General features: G+C 41.9%; 1 protein-coding gene across 1 annotated transcript in view; it reads left to right on the forward strand.

Moving 5' to 3' along the window:
- The window catches only part of LOC146657323 (single-stranded DNA-binding protein 2), a 61,931-nt gene that overhangs the window by 16,622 nt on the left and 24,347 nt on the right, over window positions 1-20,962 (forward strand). Inside the window, exons 2-4 of the mRNA XM_085425322.1 lie at window positions 6,799-6,871; window positions 11,072-11,133; window positions 11,448-11,532. Of these exons, the coding sequence (XP_085281448.1) occupies window positions 6,799-6,871; window positions 11,072-11,133; window positions 11,448-11,532 (220 nt within the window). The remainder of the gene's footprint in view (window positions 1-6,798; window positions 6,872-11,071; window positions 11,134-11,447; window positions 11,533-20,962) is intronic.

The raw sequence follows: 20,962 nt of genomic DNA on the forward strand, positions 1-20,962 counted from the left end.
CTGCATTTTAGTTCATGCTATCAACTTGAAAACGAGCTAATATTTGTCATGAAAAAGTAAATTTTCTCTGTATAATAATTTTATATATTTTCTGTGTTCTATTGTGAATAAAATGCGGGTTTATGAGATTTGCATTCTGTGTTTAGTTAGATTTCTTACAGCATCTGAACAGTTTTAGAATCGGGGGTGTATAAGACTATAGAAATTGAATGAGAAGCAGCTAAGCTGACAAAAAAACGCTGGAAGTAAGTGAGAATGATGTGGTGGGAGAAAAGCTCAGATTAGTGATTGCAAATGTTGAAATAAATACTTCTCTTCCGAACACAAAGGAACAACAGATAAAGTTTCAAACACTATTGCAAAATTGCAACTGAAGTGCTAAAGATTCAGGTATTTACCTCAGTAGCTTTTAGGGCCTTTATCTTTACAATATAAAGTGCTTTGGGGCAACTGTTGTTGTGATTTGTTGCTATAAAATAAATTTTGAAAAGTCAGTTGAATTGAAAACTTTAATTAAATATATTTACCAGATGACCAGAAGCATGACGGTCACCTGGAACTTCATCACTATGATGAAGTTCAGCAAAGCCAGCCTCTCTTTGTGTTTGCTGGCTTGACAAAATCTAAAACCACAGTTAGCAACTTTCTCCATGAAGCAGCCATTTCTGCTTCAGCCTCTTTGCACTCTCGCATTTTAAAAAAAGGGGGTGTTTCACCCATCATGTGACTCTTCGTCTGCACAAAAATCTTTTGAATTCAACGTCACTAAACTAAAACTAAAAGCTGAGGAGCGTGGAATAGAGGTCTAAGGAAAAATTGTGTAACGCCAGAGAAGGCAGTCACCTGACACATATCCACCGCTACCTCCAAAAAGCCAATCGTCTGTTTTATAACAGCTGAGCTGCTGAATACCAGGCCAATCATGTTTTGTACTGGTACAAGTGTGTGGGTGTTGTAAAACATTGTGCATAAGAACGAAAAAGCCCTGTGGGGGAGGTGGATGTTTGGGGTGGAGGGGGGGATATTTGGGGTTATTTTTTGTGTTATTATCAGATTTGATTATTCTGTACATGCGTTTTTTATGTGGTGGTGGTGATTGAAATTGCAGTTATGCCTCTCGCTCCATCCATTTAAATCAGGGGTTCTCAAAGGTTTGATGACTAAGTGCCAATTTAAAGAGCGGACATATGATTGAGGGCAGAGCGGGGGGGGGGGGAATGCATGCATCAAACACTTTGATGGTTTGCAATGTGTGTGTTTAGAGGATGATGGTTTATCTTGGTAGTTATAGTAGTTGAATCATAAGTGAGGTGGCGTTCGCATTTCTTGATTCTTTGTTGATTTTATAAAGATAAGCGAATAGAAATGCTCAGGTCCAGGTTCTGAAGCGAAAACTGGCCTCATTTTGAGATTTCTGTATTTGAATACTGGCCAGGTTTCTGAGCCTGCAGTAACTGCCCGGGGGCGTCACCACCATGGTTGCTAAGGGGCAAGACTGCCTGATTGGATTTGGAATAAACTGCACAGACACTATTTTGAGTTTTTGATCAAATATTTCCTGCCGCAAAACTCTCTAACTGCCATTTTGGACACAGTTTGCATTCAACACCTTCTGCAGGGAGAAACTGATTTCCTGCCACTGCCCACACCTGAATAACATTTGTGCAGTAAGATACTTTTATAGCACTTTATTCAGAGGATACTAAACGCCGCTGCCTCTGCTGTGTGGCGTTTGTGCAAATTTCTCCCTTAAACAAAAACATTAAAAGTAAGTAATGTGGAACTACAACAGGACCGGCACCCAGCAGTTTTCCCAATAATGCAGTTTTGGTAATACAGACTGCTAAAAATCATTAATGAAGATTGCTTACTGGCAGTAAGGATTTGATTGCTTCCCTTTTCACTTATATAACATTTAATTTGATTTTCCTGGTCAAATATGTAATTAGGCTATGTCAGCACAGTATTGAGTCCTGGATATATGTCACTTAACGTGTCGATTCAGATCAGAAGTATAATCGCTTTTCCATTTCATCTTTAACAAGGGTGAAATATTCTGAAGCTAATCTATAATAGGCAAACCTAATCACTGAAACCATTGCCTGTTGTGATTTGAAGCTCTGCCAGACTTTGATCGCCATGGCAGTAAATTGATTAGCAGTGATCTGTTGGTCTCCTAAATGCTGATCCTGAGGAAAAAAAAGCTTCATGTCTTCGCTTTAAGCTGAGGTTGTGGTTGAGCTCCGAGATAGCTCTCCTCTCCCTGATTTCCTCTCTGTTCGACAGCCTGGTAACAGCAACAGCGGCTCTGTTACAAGACTGCGTAGAAACTGGTCAGTGTTTCTGCCTGCTGCCTTCATTAAGCTAAGCTCAGTCTCTGACTGTCTGAGCTTGCTGCAGCTGTCTGGTCTTGTAGATTTTTGCGAGAGCAGCCGGGATGGGGTTCGGCTTGAAATATGAATTTAATTAGATGTGACTCAGAGAAGACGGAACCACTTGAATTTGAAGGATAAATGGGTCACTTGGAGACCTGAAAGTTCACCCCTCTCCTCTGCCTATGCCTTCTCTGCTAGAACCACCACCGTGACGCAAAACACGCCCAGAAGTGCATTTGTGCACACGCTTACGAGCAGCATGGAGTGGAAACAAAGCGGGAGGGGCCCAGCACTCTAATCATTCTAGCTGCAGCTTTGATTAATGTAAAGTGCTTCATATTTACAACAGAAATTGCCAGAGTAGTCAGGTAAGAAATGGAAAGAAACGTGCGTGTCCGTCAGCAAGGGCAAACGCCTCAAAACTTCAGTGTGTATGGACTAATATGGAGTCAGGGAGCATTTCGAAAATCATTGGCTGCCTCAATTTGAGCACTGCTGCCCACAGATATGACTTAAAGTGACAGTTTATTTAACGTGACAGGAGAGCCATTGTCATGTTTTCATTTTAATGTGTCAAATTTAGAGGATTCTTAACCTTGAACAGTCCCCCATCCTCTAATCCTCAAACGTTATCTCTGCTCAGTGTTTGGGCTCCGTCGTCCTGCCGAGTTCCTTGTAGCTGCTTGTGGTAAGTGAGCAAGTTGAACAAGTGGTAAGTGAACAATGAGGCAACAGCATGAAGGGATTTAGTGCTTTCAAAGCCTATCACTCGTCTTGGAGGAAATGAGTAGTTGTGAGTTAAAGTTAGGCAGATATCGAGTGCTACCAATATCTGCTCTGTTGCTTTCTGCTTATCAGCCACGTTTAAACTCCACCTGTTGGTGTGTGCTAAGAGAAGGAGGGTGTTAGGGTGTATTTTGCAAGCTTTTACGCCTTTAAACTCCCTGTATTTAAGGTCAAAAATGAACCAAGTCTTCCTTCTTTTTTCCCTTTCTTTCATCACCTCTCCAAAACTTGTAATAGCATATGTACCTGTGGTTTCACTTCTTTTTAAAAAAACAAAACAAAAAAACTGCATCACCTTTGCCACTACTGCCCTCTTCTATCCACCTTTCCTAGGTTTCCTCACTTCCTTCGATTCCCACCTCTCTATTAGGACCAAAGGTCACAGCGCGGAGCCTGTGTGAAATCAATCATAGGTTAAAACCTTTAAGTCTTTATCCGAGGCAGCTACCATGCGAGGCTGTATTTAGCATAGTAATAGATAGCTGACTGAAAACAAACTGGTGCATGCTGAGAACAAGCTTTCATTTCTTTATTTATTCCCACTGACACAACAAATTCATTCATGCAGCCCATCAGGTTGTCATCATCGCTACGAATGTATTCACTGCAGATACATGCGATCTGTCAGTATTAATAAATAGTTCTATACTGATGCTGCAGTGGCTGGCGGTGGGGTTCACAGGAGGGAGTGACAGATTTCGACAGGCTGACAGGAAAACGAAGCAGAACAGAGCGACGGAGCAAGTTCGTTCCTAGAAATGTTCGGGGGTTGTGCAGCGCCTTGGAAAAAAAACACACACACATCGGGCACATCTTTTATTCATGTTCAGTTGTCGAGGTGTCAAGAGTTTTGTCAAGCCTCTCATTGTTCTGTTAACCTTGTCCCTGTGAAACGTTCTGTCTCTATCTCTTTGGTTACACATTACAGCCCGGCCACGGGGGGAGGAGAGGGGACATGGGGAAGAAGAGATGGATATTGGAGGGGAAGGATAGACGGAAAGAGGTTCCCTCCTCGTCCTTTCATCGTTAAACAAACATGGCCTCTGTAAAAAATAAAAAATAAAAAAGGGTGCAAGACGAAACCAAGACAGAAAAGGCACAGAGTGAAAGGGAGAGGAGGGGGAGGTAGACGAAGGATGAAAGCGATGAAGAAAGATGGAAATAAAGGAGAGGGGCGGAGGAGGTGGGGGCCACAGACAGAGTACCTGTGTGCATAGCAGAAAGGTGTGCAGTCCATCATCTTCAGACAGGCAGACAGAGCTGTCTGGGGAGTTTATTTTTACTTCGGTGTAAGAGTCTGGATCTGCTACAACAAGCTGGTAGCACCTTTCAGTGGGTGGGGGTGTTCTAGGACAGCTGCTGTCCCAGTGTGGCCATCGTTCATGGCTTCATGCCTTCAGAAAGTTGAACCCACTAACGTACAAAGCTCCAAGCTCCAGCTCAAAGCGCTCGATGCATCATGTTTAAGGCTTCTCAGATGTGTGTTTGAATCGTCTTTCGTCATATACAACAGTACAGTACTCTGCAAAAGTCTTGTACCACTCCATCATTTCTTTATAGTTTGGTAGGAAAATGGGAAACGGGTCCAACAATTAATTGAAACTTGTAAACTCACATGGAAATACAGTACATATGGCAAAAACAGAGTGTGGTCAATTCTAATGAGCTTGAAAAAAATGTTGGTATAATCAGCTTTAGTCTCCAACACAGTCTGAACTCTCTGGTGTCATTTGTTTAAGTAGACTTCAGGAATAGTTCTCCAGGCTTTTTGAAGAACATTTAAAGCTCTTCTGCGGTTCCTCGTACCCTTTGTTCCGTTCTCTGTCACGATGATCCCACACTGCTTCAATAAAGTTGAGGTTTGGGCTCTGGGGAAGCCAATCTATGGCTGATAGGGTTTCACTGTGTTTTTCTGTCCGTGATGATTAGCAGCGATGATTTGATGATGATTTGAACCAAAATTTTCCAGTTTGGATTCATCACTCCATCAGACCTGCCACAGATTTTCAGTCCACATCTTGTGTAATTTGATGTACCTTAGCCTTTTCTCCCTGTTTCCCTTAAGAATTGCTTCCTATGGGCCAGCCTTCCCCTAAGACTGTTTCTGTAGAAACCTTTGTGGATGGATGCTGCACATCGTGTCTGGATTTACCTAATAGCACTTTGGGAATCACTAATGATTCTGTGGAAGTAGCATTGCGTTAAATATATTTTGAGAGCAAATAGTATTTGCTGTCAAACTACTATTTCATGTCTGTCAAACTGTGTTATCTTCTGTCTTTTGGCATTTGTCATAGATTCAGCTAAAGAAATGAGGAGAAATTTTGTGTTTTCTTTCTAGTTTTTTTGGGGGGTTTTGCAACAAAATGCTAGTAACAAAGTGCCCAAAGATTTAAAACTGTCTTTTTGCTGTTATATGTAGACACCACACTGTTTAGGTGCCTTTCTATGCTTGGATGATTCATAGGTCAATATTAAGTGGCTTAAGAAACGAACAAAAAAAACAAAAAACATGTCTCTGAAAATGGCCAAATATGCAGACTGGACTTAAAATGAGAGAAAAAGCAACCAATGTCCAAAGAAAAACTTTGAAAGACCTTCAGAAAGTCTGGAGAACTATTTCACTATGTCCCCATAATCTTTAAAAATGATGATAGAAATGTTGGCAGTTTTCCAGCGGTATGCATTAGACAGCGACACACTGATTCACTGAGAAATAGTCAACAGATTAGTCATTTAATTGAAGCCATATATAACACAATTGTATTAATACATTGCTGTTTCAGCACACATCAAGCCCACTGAGTATACAAATATCTGACAGAATAGTTTTTTGTACTAATACTGCTAAATACGCTGATCATGTTCATATCCCTGTAGAGTTACTTTGTGTTCTTACAATGGCTAAATCTCTAAATCTACACAGTGCCATTAGGAGTCAGTGAGATCTGCTGTTGATCCCCTGTAGATCAATTTTTACCTTGTATTTATAGACCAGTAGATTACCCCGTCCTCCATTTCCTAAGTTGCTGTTAGTACCAGGAGAGGCTCACAGGGAGGAGAATTGATTAACAAATCAAGCCTGTAATTAATTCTTACTGTGATCAAAGCCATGGGAGGAAGTCCATGGAGAGCCCAAGGCATTGAGGTGAGGTATTTCTCAGTGTGGTCCCACCAGGCCTACTGTTATCACTGTGTTGTTTTAGCTTATATGTTGCGTGAATTTCGAATGTTTTTAATGGTTGTCCTGTCTGTTTGGCAATTTGGGGGCAGGAATATTGCTCCTAAGTTAGAGTGTGTCTTTGTGTTTCCCATGGGAATTCTAACAGACTCTGCAGTTTTCACTCATCTCCTCATACAGGATTCTAGTCCTGCCTGGCTGCCTGGCAAATTGTATCCACGCCTAGGTGTTCGTCTTTAGTGCAGTTTCCCACTATGTATGGATTTATCTCAAACACCCAGAGAAAAACTTATTTATTTCAATATTTGGAGATTTGCAAGTGCTTAGTAGTTGCTCTAATTTTTGCCTGCTTGTAAAACTAAGACTGTTTTCACTGTCTCTTGCTTACTCGCCTCATATCTGTTTGCCTCTGCTAATTTTCATCTTTTGTCCTGCTGTTGTTCTTTGTTTGTGCAGGTTGGCTCTTTATGTGTACGAGTACCTGCTGCATGTAGGAGCACAGAAGTCAGCACAGACCTTTCTCTCAGAGGTAAGTCACGACAATGCTTTATGTGTTTGTGCCGGACTGCAGGCCATGTACTTTATGTGTCCACTCTGAAGGGTGGTCTGACCCTCATATAACATGTCGAACAAGTGTAGCGGCTAATTGAATTAGCCTGGCCTCGCAGTGCTGAGACAACAAGCTTTTTAACATTAGTGTTGCATTTAGTGGGACTGGAGCCGGCGCGCAGGGAGACTTATGATGCTTAGGCTGGAGCTGACGTCTCCGACTGACATCATTGTCTGATCCGCTCGGCAGCTTTGTGTTTGTCCCTCTCTTCCCATCTTGCTCTCCTCTGTTTTTATTATAATCTTCCTGCTCTCCTTCTCGTCTGTCTCTCCACTCCTCTCCCTGCGCTTGTCCTCACTTTAATTCCGCGGAGGTGAAAAGGTGATGAGGTGAAAAGGAGGTCAGCTGATGATTGTGCTTTGCAGTAAATGACGGTAAATTGCAATGTAGGAGACAGTAGCTAGAGGCTTGTTGTACATCGGCCAGAGGAAGAGGAGAACAAAGGGGGAAAGGGGGTGTGGGTGGTGGAAAAGGTTACATCATCAGCTGGCACCGATTCTCATCGCTCTTAGTGTGTGTTCGCACACGTGCGCACACGTACCTACAGCTCAGTTTCTCTCAGACACCCTTTCCTCTCTGCCGTATCACTTGATCTCTCTTCCGCAGATGAAGAAGATAGGCAGTGTCATGTTCAAGTGTGGGAATGCATTCAGCGGGAGCGCAACAAGTATAAACACAGCCGCTTTTGTGCCGTCCGCATGCACACATATGCAAGCATACACGTGCACGTACACACAGAGCATAAACATGTTTGCAAAAAAAGTGTAACTGGTGCTGGAAGGGTGGGTTGTAGTATGGCTTTAAAGCCCTGTGTTATCATTCACATGGGTTTACAGCGCATCCTTATGCTCATGGAGCAGGAGCCCGGGGCGGCAATTCACAAATCGTAAAGGGATACCTTGATATAAATATCAAATCACAAACGGACAGCTTAGAAGAAGTGGCAAAAAGAAACCATGCAAACCTCTCAAACTAAATTGATGGCTCAAAGAAAAACAACAAAAAGATCTGAAACCTTAAAGACAATACAGCACAAATTCAAAAGGTTTACATTTTACGCGAGTAGGGGTGAAAACAAAACTGTGCCCATGTCACACATTGCCTACATCTGCCAGCAATCATGCTAAAGGGATCTTTCTGCAGCATGACCTCCTAAAAGACCTCCTGGGAATGCAGACCACAGGAAGACGGGATATGCGGGCACATTCGTTGTTTTTTGGGGTTTTTTCTCCACACTTTCCAGTTGAAGGGGAAATACAAGAGACACTAGAAAGTGTCCTGACCTGAACTGTGTGCAATCTTGTTTGGTCTAAGCTGCAGCCAATTAAATGTGAGAAATGATGAATGTCATGCTCATTCTCGATTTTTTTCTGTATCGTTTCTGCCAGTTCGAGAAAGTAAAACCTTCTTTGTCATGGTGTGTAAATGGAAATTGCTGGCTGCCAATAGGGTTTACTGGAACTGCGAACTTAGACTAAAAGCATGCGGGCCAAACAAACAGGGGCAGTTCCTGACCCTCCCAAAACACTTCAAAGCAAACCATTCCTTCTAAAAGTCGCTGTGTCTGATCTGCAGCTGAGGTCAGGATGGTCTGATTGAACATGCGGTGATTCAGCTTTTCCTGTTATGTTAGCGCTTGTTCACACCGCTGCTGTAGCAGGTGGCACAATAGTCTTCTTCTTTTACTTGGATTAAACATAATATGAAGGGAAATTAAAAAAGATGAACATGAGGTCACTCTGAGAAGTCAGATGCAGACAAAACAATTGTGTCATTGTCTCACTACTGCTCACACTTTTCAGCTCTCTGTGTGTGGTGTGTGTGTGTGTGCATACAGGGTCAGAGCCAAGGTGTGGGCTCCAAACTCAAACCTGGTCACCACACACAATCAATAGAAAAGCCCATTAGTGGGGTAAACACATAGTCATAAGGCTGAAGTTACAACCACTAACTACTGTTTCTCTTGTGCTTTCCATGAACCACTGTGATTGTCCTCACATGGATCCATTTATGCAGCGCAGCCTTTGAGTTCTACTTGTCTAAGCCTTATCAAAAATTAAGACGAACATGGGGCTAAGCACAGTTCATCCATGAACACTGTGCTCAAAGTCGTCCTACACGTGGGTGATGTCACTGATTCTGACGAATGCTGCAATTGTAAACGACATGTTGGACTATGGTGTCAAGTCATCCCCATAACCGTTTATGCACACACTTGAGGCACGCTTGAAGTCGCTGCAAAACAAAGCAATCACTCTTCCTACTGTTGCAGCAATCTCCCTCTGTGCTCCTGCGTCGGTATATCGCTGAAATGCGTGGAGGAGCCAGGCTACGAGAATCGAGAGCCTAAAGTGACAGCAAAATGCACAGCACGTCAGCAGCGGTGATGTCATTTTTAGCTGTTTGCAAGGCCGACGACAGCCTGCAAGGTGCTACGTCTGTTTCAGCTGACGTGTCAGTCTGATGAACAGCGTCTGAAACCCTCCCACTGACGCTGTGTTTTTCTTTCTTCGGCACCAGTGAAGTTCACCGCGCTAACTTCAGCAGATTATCACATAAAATCCACAGCAGTTTTTCCAGCAGTAGGTAGAAAAAAAAAAACGATTTTCTCCTTCGTAGATAGCTCATTTTCTGCTTTTTAAATAACTATCTATTCCTCCGCCCACCCCCATCTGCACTTTTCCTGAACTGGGAATTTGCTTTATTATAAACTGCTTTTTTAAGCATGTTGTAACCATGTTCACTTCCACTGGAAACTACTTTGTTTTGGTGTCTTATTTGAGTGGTATGCTGCCCCAGAAGAAAAGAACATTTTCTTTTTTTCTCCACCTTGTTTTCACATTTCAGATATTTTATTTTTGATTCAAATCTTAATACCTTAAGATGCTCTTTTCTCTCTCTCTCTCTGTGTACCGATTTGTTTGAAATAATCACATCTCAAGATAACAGTAAGATCCGAAAGAGAAATTAATTTGCTCGTAAATGAGCCCGGACAATATCCGAAATTTGTCTCAGTGATCAGATTCAAATCTGTGTAATTTGTCTCGTGCTTTTCATTCGCATATGCTGTCACTCTCAAACTGAATTTTATCATAGGCTGATTTACTCTTTTGCTCCATGTTTCCTCTGTGGCGATAGTGGTTCTTGATTTGAGAAAGAAAACGCTGCTGTTAGCAAGTTTCCTCAGAGACGCCTCGTTAAACTTATTAAGAGTCGATAGCCCAACACTTTTTTTTTTTTTTGCTCTGTATTGAAAACCTGACTTTAAGGATTAGTCGGTCAAATTTATTGACCTAATATGAGCCTAATATTATAGGATAAAGGCCTGAAGGCAGAGATACATGTGGGGTGGCTGTAGCTCAGGAGGTAGAGCAGGTCATCTACTAGTTGGAAGGTTGGGCAGAGAGTAAATGCGTGTTATTATTATGATTATTTGATGGAAAGCATGTATATGAATGGGCATGAATGAGGTATGTTGTATAAAGTACTATGAGTACTTCAGGTAGAGTAGAGAAGCGCTATATAAGAACCAGTCGAGTCCACATGCAGTAAAACTCTTATTCCACCTTGCTCAATGGCCATCTTCAAGAATTGCATTTTTTGCTGTCAGACTTATTTAGAAACTTGTCTGTGTTCATTTTTTTTAATAGGAAGGAAGGTAAAGAATTTAGAGAGAGCAGCAATAAATGAAACTCAAAGTTGATGAGCTCAGAATGATGGATAATGCTGTGAGGAGGAGACTGAAGGGTGTGTCGTAGGCCGCACAATAGTCTGGCTGGGCTCCTCAGGCCGGTACATGTCTATGACCTCATACCCTACACACCTCCTGACCGAGGAAGCAAACGCACACTTTCATGTACTCATGAATACAAGAGCTTTCAGGCACACATAAACCCACTTATCCACTTATGATTCCACGAGAATCATAACATAATTACTTAATGGCGTGTGTTATAAGAATTCCCTCGCACCCTCTTTAACCTTATAAAGCAGGTAATTCAGATGTCAGGCATGTTGTTATACTTGCTATGTTTCTGAAGGATCTCATTCTGTGTGTGTGTGTGTGTGTGTGTGTGTGTGTGTGTGTGTGTGTGTGTGTGTGTGTGTGTGTGTCTCAAGATCCGATGGGAGAAGAACATCACATTAGGAGAACCTCCGGGGTTCCTCCACTCATGGTGGTGGTGAGTGCGTTTTTTTTTATGGGAATTGATACAAGATCCATTCTTTTTATTGCCGTTTCTGTTCATTCCATCACTGCCATGACTGAATAAAATTATCTCTCCTCCTGTGTTTGTCTTTATCTCATCAGCCCTTCCTCAGTTAACTGTTTGCATGCTGTGATAGTGAATTTGAAGTCATCTGCTGCAATGTTGATAACAAAAAAAAAAACAACTTATTTTCTGGATGCCAGATTACCAGAGCTCTGTCATGGCCTATCTTTTCTTTATTTCAAAGGGTTCGGCTTTATAATATTGTCTCTTTCTGTGCTTTGTAGTGTTTTCTGGGACCTGTACTGTGCAGCTCCAGAGAGAAGAGACACATGTGAACACTCCAGTGAGGCAAAGGCCTTCCACGACTACGTGAGTCTGCGCTGACGCGGCTTTTCATCCTTATTCTGGCTCAGTGGCGCTCTCATATTAATTCAGAAATCTATGCTGGATGGTGTCATGTTATAAGGAGACCAATGCCAGTGTGCAGTATTGAATAAACAGATGATCAAATCATATAATATCCTTAACCAGGAAATTATGAAGTAACTAAAAAAAATATGACAAATAGTGTTTTATCTGCTTTTTTTGCAGAGCAGTAGAGTCTGTTGCGGGTCATGCTTGTGTTTGATTGTGGCTTTGATGGAAAGGCAGAGTCTAATTCACAGTGTAAAAATCTTCACATCTCTGCTGGATGAAAGCATTTTGAGAAGTTGCATAGAAAAATATTCTTTTATGATATGAAACTGGAGAAAACTGGATTGTTTCCAGATTTTATTGTGTTGTGTTCACCTAGCTCTTAAAATTCTTAAAATTAGAGCTAATATATTTTATTTAGTAAGGCCACTGCACCTTTTTGGTGGTCTCCTTGGGGAAAGCTGCTTTTAGTTCCCTCACTGAAGTTTTAACTACTTGCACTTGTTCCTCTGACATATGTGCTGGGTTTCTGCTGTTGTGTCAAAACGATGCCCCTTCAGCTAGATTTTATTTTGATAGGAAGAAGCCGCAGGGAGCCAAATCTGAGGCCACTCAGATCGCTTCATTTCAGTTGGTTTGCGCTGAATGTCTACTCTCAGTTGCTGCAGCATGCTAAAGGGTGCTAACATTTAACTCTGACCCCAGCTGCACAGTCAACTTTAAAATAAATAAATAAAGAGACGATGACAAGCTTGCTCCTAGCTGCACTCCTGCCCTCATGTGCCACCTTTGGACAGTAAAAGAACCGCTGTTTAGTCCCCCTAAGATCCAGCTCTCATCTAGGGGTGGGTTTTAATAATCGATTCATCGATTAAAATCGATTCTGGCTTGGATAACGTGATATTGATTCATTAAAATCCTGAATCGATTTTTTTATATAAATGTATTTTGCCCAAAATTCCAGAATCTCAGGTGAAACGTCACAAAATTTTGACAACCACCAAACATTTAAAACAGTAAATGAGAGCAGGTCCACGGCTTCTGCACAAAGACGTAAACGCAAAGCGCGGACCCGCAGATCAGAATCAGTGAGATGTCGCCTTTCTCACCCGACGGCACAGACACGGTCGGGGCTGAAAGCCGACAGCTCGCTGACTCTGATGTTTCGGCGGGTCCGCGCTTTGTGTTTACGCCCGTTTTGCGTTGATTCTAAAGCTGTTAGTTTTATCTCTCCAAACAATATTGACCGAACCAGCAGCAAAAGAAGATCCAAACTACGCTTCACATAAACATCGTCATGGACTCCCTCTGACTTTTGCTGTTTTGCTTCCACCACAATAAAATCACACTTCATGCACAGCTCTCTCTCTCTTTCTCAGTGTACTTCAAGAACAGTTTCCCATCTATCCCTGAAATCTGTTTTCTGCATTATTCGCTTGCTTGTTACACACAAGGCTACCGTTGTTTACAGCGCTGTCGGACGATGTTTTGTTTTTCCTTTTACTTACTTCCGAAAAGAAAACCTAATTTCTGCTGTTCAACAGGCTTCTGAACAAATTTAAACTTTTTAAAATGATACAAAATGCAAAACGCTTAGCTGTGTCTGTAATCAAACCGCTGTAACTTCAGAGGTGATGTTCATATGTTGATTAATGGTTTTCTTTCGTTTTTGTTGTACTGCAGAATATTTTTATAAAATCCCAGGCCAGGAAAATCACCTTCATGTTTTTCTGTTTTATCTTCAGCTACTTTGACACAAAGGCATCTGCTGTGATGCTTACACCTTTGATAAAGTCTGGAAAGTGTCAGCCTTCTTTTTATAGATACAAAAATATGTAAATGTTCTGATCTGAATTATAATATTTCTGACTGTCTGAGGCAAAATTTCCCAGATTGAATCGAATTGAATCGAATCAATTCAGGACCTTGTGGATCGGAATTGAATCTATTCTAGAAATCAGTGATGATACCCAGCCCTACTATGATCCTCGACATGAGAGTCGTGTCAGTCTGACACAATTCTGCAAATTTAAAACCTGTGATGTCAGAGATGCTCGAGCACAAAAAAAAAAAGAAAAAACAGCCACGAGTAGCCATGTTGCTAAGAGTACCCAGAGGTGCACAAGGAGATGCCCTTGAAGATCAGATTGTTCAAATTTAACTTTGCGATTGTAACGTGTATTCTGTTCATTAATAAATTCATTTATGGATACAGTTTAATTTTTAAACTTCATGTTGAGTAGATTGAGACTCTACAATATTAATCCCGGAAGCTGTGGTCATCCAGTTTATTGCCACCCAAAAATATACTGAACTACAACACTGCAGCGGCATCTCTGTGTCCTGCTTCCTACTCGCCATATTTAAGGATTGTAGCATTATAGCTCACCTAATGTTGCGTTGTTGTTGACAAAAATGACACAGTGGGATGTATTTAGATCATAAAGTTTAGACAGCTGACATTTATTTCTCACATCTATTGTGAGGCTCGTGTACTGAGCACACTCAGTTTCTCATATGGCGGCAACTTGTCTTCACAGCCTTGCAAAATGGTTTCATCCCATCATGAATCTTTGATCTTAAGTGGCGTTTAATGGAATGCTTGTTGTGATGTTTGTGATGGAGTGCAGAGACCTCAGTGCATAACTTAAGGTTTCTACCTGCTTCCTCTTGTATTCTACCACAGCAGCCTTAAAATGCAGCACATACTGCATCGTGCACATTTATGCTGTAGAGCAGCCTGGGCAGTGAGACGCAGGCTCGTGTAGTGGAAACACTGTTTATGGCTGTGTTTTCTCAATGTGGCTCCACTTCACTGCTGTTGTTCTTGCACATTAAGGGTAGATCCAGCCTTCACCACTAAAGAGTGGAATACAGTGAGAAGTGCCAGAGCTCCTGAAGTTTTACATTAACTGGCGACTGTGTGAGAGGAAGTGTGGTCCTCGTTTTGAGTTTGGAGGTGCTTGTGTGTGCGCTGGGTCTTCTCCTGCTTTTTATGTTGTTGTTGTTTTTCCCTCAGGAGCGTGCAGTCTGACTCATCACATTTCTCTACAGTGGTTTATTGAGATGTATTGTTGGAAGTGCACAGGTCAGGGGTTTCTGCCTAGCCCAGCAGGATCTTCTCTCTCTCCCCCTACGTGTGTGGCTCTGTGGTTTACTCCCTTTTTTCCTTTAAGCTTGCAGTCCTGTGGAACGAGGGATGGGGGTTCACTTCCTCACTTCCCCTTTTATCTGCATACAGTCGGTGTGTGTATGCGTGCCCGTGTGCGTACGCAGGTGATGCTGCTGATGCCGGCGATGATGATCGGGGTGATGAATAGGCACTCTGAGGACGAGGCAGCGATGTGATGATGTCATCCCGGCTCCCAAGGAGGGAGCTGGAGGGCATCGTGACCTCAGGCCTGAGAGACAAACAAAAAAGAGAGGAGACAGGCAGAGAGAAACATGGAAGCAAGGAGATGTATGAAAATAAATAAGAGGGAAAAACACTGGTGAGATAAACGCTTTGCAATTCATGTCAATAATTTGTAACACAAAAAGCAAAAAAAACAAAAACAAAACATAAAAACCGAGTAATTAAGTATTTGTAGTGGAAGCAGCCACAACAGTATGTTGTTGTTTTTCTATGTGTCTGATCAGAATCTATTCAATTCAGAAATCATTCAGAATGTATCTTAACGTGATTAGCTAAGGCCACCAGCAGCATCTCATTCTTACGTTTCCTGCAGGGATGTAATCAGAGAATTATAATTAGACCAATTGTAATTAGACCAAGGTCACTTTCAATCAACTGCTCCAATGCAACACTACATCTCGCAGCCAATGAGAGGTACTTCCCACATATCTGCCACTCAATTAAAACAAAACGAGAGGACAACTGTGGTGGACGTCGTTAGAAGGAAGAAGGAACACGCCTTAATTTGATGCCCCTGTCTCTCTTTCAGTCTCCTGACTTTGAGACTGGCGGAGATTTTAATCAGACATTTTCATGGTAATTATTTTCAGATAGCTAATTACTGAGTGAAGTCCTAATTAATGCTGCAGAGATATAGGAGCTCGCTGGCATCATCTTTGTGTCCCACTCCTTTGATAATTGATGGGATTGTGACAAGGCTTTTGACTTCATTTGCGAGTTTATCCCAGTTTGAACTACCTACTGTAGATACATTTGGCTTTGTGCGAATCTGATTGAAACTGTTTGATTTGTGCTCTCTCTTGTTTGCGTGTGCGTGGGATTCATGCATATGGTTTTGTTATGTAGATGCCAATCATATAACTAGATTTGAGCGCGTGGGGATGGTCTTCTAGGACATTAATACAGTAATCTAATGTTAAAAATGGAAGAAAGAAAAGGCTGATGAACAAAGTGAAGAGAGATGCAGCGTTATTGATTTCCATCCTCAGACAAAGCTTTTCAGGCATCAGAAAGGCCGTTTACAGTTCTGTTAAGTGCTTTGTAAATTGTGTTCTCAATACTAAATGAGCGGTTTCCATTTGCAAGGGCCCATGGAGTCACATAAACAAGTTATTTTTAAATTCTCATGCCTGGCCCGGAAATGATCCTATTAGAGACAAAAGTCAGACTCGTTTCTGTGTTGGAAGAATATACATCACAGACCCGTGCGTGTCATTTCAGGGGTTTTTCCTGACAGCGTTGCGAGTTTGAAAACGGACACCTGTTTCACAGCTGTGCTATCAGAAAAAAGTATGCACTGTGTTAAGTGCATTAGTGTGTAATTGTGTGTAAATTGTAAATGTGTGTGTAGCACTTACATAATTCCCACAGCACTCTTACTACTATAACTTTCTCTGTGTAGATTATTCTTACAAGCTCTTGAATAGAGACTTTGTTAAAGAGGCGAACTGGTACAAGGAGTGCTGGTGACTTTGAAATCTTCGGGGGAGTTGGGGAGAACTCTTAACTGAACTCCACGGAGAAGATGCCTGACTTTTGATTTCAGGAGATTATCAGTGTTTGACAGAAGTACTGGTTGTGCTGTGCAGTCTTAAGATAAGTATGTGCTTTAACTGAAGAAAGTCACTGGGTGAAACGCTATCCTTGATGAATCCAAGTTGTTGTTTAAAAAGTGCTTATTGTGAACTAAAGTATGCTTTAAGCTAAAATGCTCTAGTCTGTGTCAGTAGGTGGACCTCTGATATACTAGAGGTCATCTGAGTGAGCTCCAATAATGTTGCTGAATTGGCAAACACTACAATAACAAAAGATCTCTGCAAGGCTAAATTATCTACAATTCCCATATTATGCACCTATTACCAAGTTAATGTAAGTTTCACAGTGTGAGCTCAGAATCAGATCAGGTCGTATACTCCTGGTATTAGCCCTGTGCCAAATAAGGTGCTTCAGAGTTGCTGCAGCCCCCCCCCCCCCCCCCCCCCCCCCCCTTTCAGGAAAACTGCTGTGCATTTCCTGCCCATGCCACAGAAACCCCGGCCAAAACAAGGCAGGAGAACTTCTGTGGTTGCCATGTGGCTCACAGACCTGAATGAGTGTGAGTGACACAAAAGCCATTCTCTCTCTGCTCTACTATTGTCCTTCACTTCACTTTACAGTTATAAAATCAGGATTTCAAAAGTGCAGCTCAGCGACTCTGGTGTCTCTACGCCCGCTATTCAGTCATTATCTCATTCTCATTCACTTATCTAACAACATAGAAATATGTCATCGAAAAAGTCTATATTGTGAAATGGCGGCATTAACCCCTTAATGCCTAATGTATTGTATTTGATACACACAATTTGTGGGAGTTTTTTCTCCCAAAATAACCTAAATGAATACAGCACATTTTTGAGCAATACATTGCAAAAAAAAAGACTAAATATCAAACCAGTTAAATTCTAAAGAGTTCAGAAAGAATATATTTCAAAGAATATATTTTTTCATGGTTCAAAGGGCTTTAAAGGGTTAAAATAATGTATATTTGAGCCCAGAAGATAGGAGAGAACATAGACTGTAAATAAAAGAGGTCCCAGAAGTGACAAGTCAGGAGTGGCTGTGACTGAATCAGAGGGGCACTCAATCACATGACGAAGCACACCCAGCTTTATCCTCTTTTTTCAGTATAAAGGGCATGATTTACCTAATGTCATGTTGTACTTATTCAGACTTGAAACTAGCAACTGAGATCACAAACTCATTAAGAAGGTGTTTACTGATGTTACAGTACGACAAAGCCGAGGGCTGTTTTTTTTCCACAGACTTCAATTCAGCTGGATTTCTTTTTGCAGCTGGATGAGTTGCCTCAGGCTGGCCATTAGGGGAAAAAAATGCAGGTTTAAGACAATTTGCATCATTTTTTCTTTTCAAACTTGGAAGCTATGTACATCTTTTCTATACAGTCTGTGAGAGAAAATTAAACAGACGGTAACTTTATTCATTTGTGAATGTTTTGGAGAAGGTCTTCTGTCCTCTGACATGTGAAGACTCATTTGGCTTGCTTTGCTCATAGCTAAGACATTTTAAAGCTAGAAAAGGCAAAAGGCATTTTCACAATATGGGATCTTCAAGATGAGCAAAGGTGACAGATGGATGAACTGGAGACTGAGTAGACATAAAATGTGCTAGTAGTCAGGCAGCAGTGTTACAGGCAAGTATTATAGCAGAGGGAGCCTGGTATCATTGTGTGGCATCACTGTGGGAGATAGCAGGCACACAGCAGTTAGGGGAAGAAGAGATCAAGGAGGAGTGCCAAGAGCAACCCCCTTTGATAAAAATGCCTTGTCTCATGCTGTCAGATCTTACATTCATACTCTCCCCCTCATGCATAGAAGTGCATTCATAGCGTGCACTGTGACAGCAGCACGTATATTGTGTCATTATTGTTAAGCTACACCATAAACAGATTGGTAAATATGTAACAACACTCTGTGCTGCTTTATTCATTTACATACATATGGTTCTCAAACAGTAGTGTTTGATAAGCACGAGTGCACACATCCTGTACCGTACTGCCTGTGAGATGCTGAAGGACAAGCAGCCACTGTCTGCGCTGAGAGACATGTGAAGTAAAAATGTATGCTGTTTCAGTATATTAAAGGACACTAAGTGCACAGCCGACCTTAGACTTTCCTTTATTCTCTCTCTCTAGTATTACTAAGTCATAAAAACAGTTGTTACCCTAAATGTTCTACGTCATAATGAAAACATTCTTGCAAATATGTTAACCTGCTGATCTTTCCTAACTTAAACAGTCTGGTTTAGCAGCACTCCTAGGAGTTCCGAGACACATCTACATTAATAAACATCACACCTCAGCAAGCCAAAATTCTTACAGCCATGCTTTTGACTGTGAGACTTCCTTTCCCCTGAAGTCATCGTCTCAAGCTGAGCTGCCTCCCAATCTTCATCAGTAAAACCTTTCTAACTACTGTCTTAAGCTAAACCCTGCAGCTTCATTTTTGATCTCTTTGTTTCTTATAGATACAGTCACAGTGCACTGCATTAAAACAATTTGAGGATTACTACTAAATATTCAGGAAAGTGTCCATGGAGATAGCTAGAGATGGCAAGTTACTTAATATTTTCCTGACACCTAAGACTCCATACCCCCAATTCTCTTAGAGAGAATGCTTTACTCTCTAAGTAATGTCCCTAAGAGGCTAAGAGACTGGTCAGCAACAATCTCCCAACCATCAGTTGAGACGGAAAACATTCCCCAACCGGTTCCCAAGTGGTTGCTGGAGGTTGATGGCAGTCAGTGTGAAATCAATTGCGAAAGCCTCAGTCATGGATGCTTAGAGACCAGTCAGTGACCCCCCCCCCTTGACCCCATGTTGCTGTGTATTCCTTAACCAGTTGGCAAGTGGTTGCAACAGGTTTGTTATGCTGCACCCAAAACCTCCTTGCAATTGCTTTGGTTGTTTGCAGATTGCTGTTGTTGCCTGTAGTTTGCATCAAAGATGCCGACTTGCCTGGGCATAGCCAAGTGGCAGAAGGCTTCTAATTAGATTGTCTAAGAATTTCATCTCTACTTTTTGCAGATGTTGTGGTTCTATTGGGTTCATCAGGTGGTGGCCTCCAGCTCGCACTGGAGTGGTTTGCAACCAAGTGGGAAGTGGCGGGAATGAGAATCGGCACCTCTAAGTCTGTAGCCAAGGTCCTTAGCAGGAAAAGTGTAGAGTGCCCACTACATGTCAGGTTCGATTTAGAGCCTAAAGTGGGGGAGTTTAAGTGTTGGGGTCTTGTTCACGACGGTTTATTGGTCAATCTACATCCCTACCCTCGCCTATGGTCACGAGCTGTGGGTAGTAACCGAAAAAACTAGATTGCGGATACAAGCAGTGGAAATTAGCCACGAGGAGACCTCAGCCTTTCAATGGGACTCAGAGTAGAGCTGCTACTCCTCCACATCGAAAGGAGCCAGCTAAGGTGGTTTGGGCATCTAACAAGGATGCCTCCTGGGCGCCTCCGGGGTGAGGTGTTCCAGTCATGTCCCACCATGACTGGAGATCCCAGGCAGACTAATGGCACACTGGAGAGATTATATTTCTCCGTCTCTTGGTTTGGGATTGCCTTGGTGTTTCCATAGATAAGCTAGAGGGGGTGGCTGGGGAGAGGGATGTTTGGGCTTGTCTGCTTAAGCTGCTGCCCCAGTGACTTGGCCCTGGATAGGTGGAACAAAATGGATAGATAGATGGATAATGCAGCACAAGCAGTAAATGGAGAATATTCATCTTCAAAGTAAAAGTGGTAGTAAAGCATAGCTTTTACTTTAAGGTTAACATTTTGTAGAGTTGGGTTTTTTTATCGCACTTTTTCAAATTTTACTATTGATTGCCAAGTAGATGACAAGTGTTTGCAGATAAGTAGGCACTGTCCTCCATAGAAACTACCAGCAATTGCTCGCCAACCCATCCAGGAATGCATGTTGTTTCTTCACAACCAGTGGTTGCTAGATAGTCACCGTCTGGTTTCTAGGCATCTGTGACAGGGACCTAAATAAATTACCACATTTAAAGAAAAAAAAAGTTGTTTCATTAACATATGTGCTCTCAGTCTCTACTGCATTTTTCTTCCAACTAGTCTCCTTTCCTTAGTGTGTATGCTGTGCTGGCACACAGGGAACAGAGGAAAGAAAGTCGACTCATTCCTTAAAGTAAAACATTCTTAAACAACTTGAAACCTTAAACCTTATATTATACTGGTCCATAGAGATGAGAGATACCATATGATGAGGTGGCCATGGTGAACCCTGTTTAGAGCAAGGCTCAAGGGGATTGGAAGAATATGGTGGAGAAGTATGGGGACACAATAATAAAAGTCCTGAGTTTGTTATAATAACTGAAAAATGACTGTTTTGAGTTCTGCAGTTTTAATATCTGATCATATCGTATCACCGAACAAACCTGAGCTCGGACAGCACGTTTC

Source organism: Rhamphochromis longiceps, linkage group LG12, assembly GCF_057381845.1.
Source record: "Rhamphochromis longiceps isolate RC_006_pf linkage group LG12, R_longiceps_female_GT1.1, whole genome shotgun sequence".
Lineage (NCBI taxonomy): Eukaryota > Metazoa > Chordata > Actinopteri > Cichliformes > Cichlidae > Rhamphochromis > Rhamphochromis longiceps.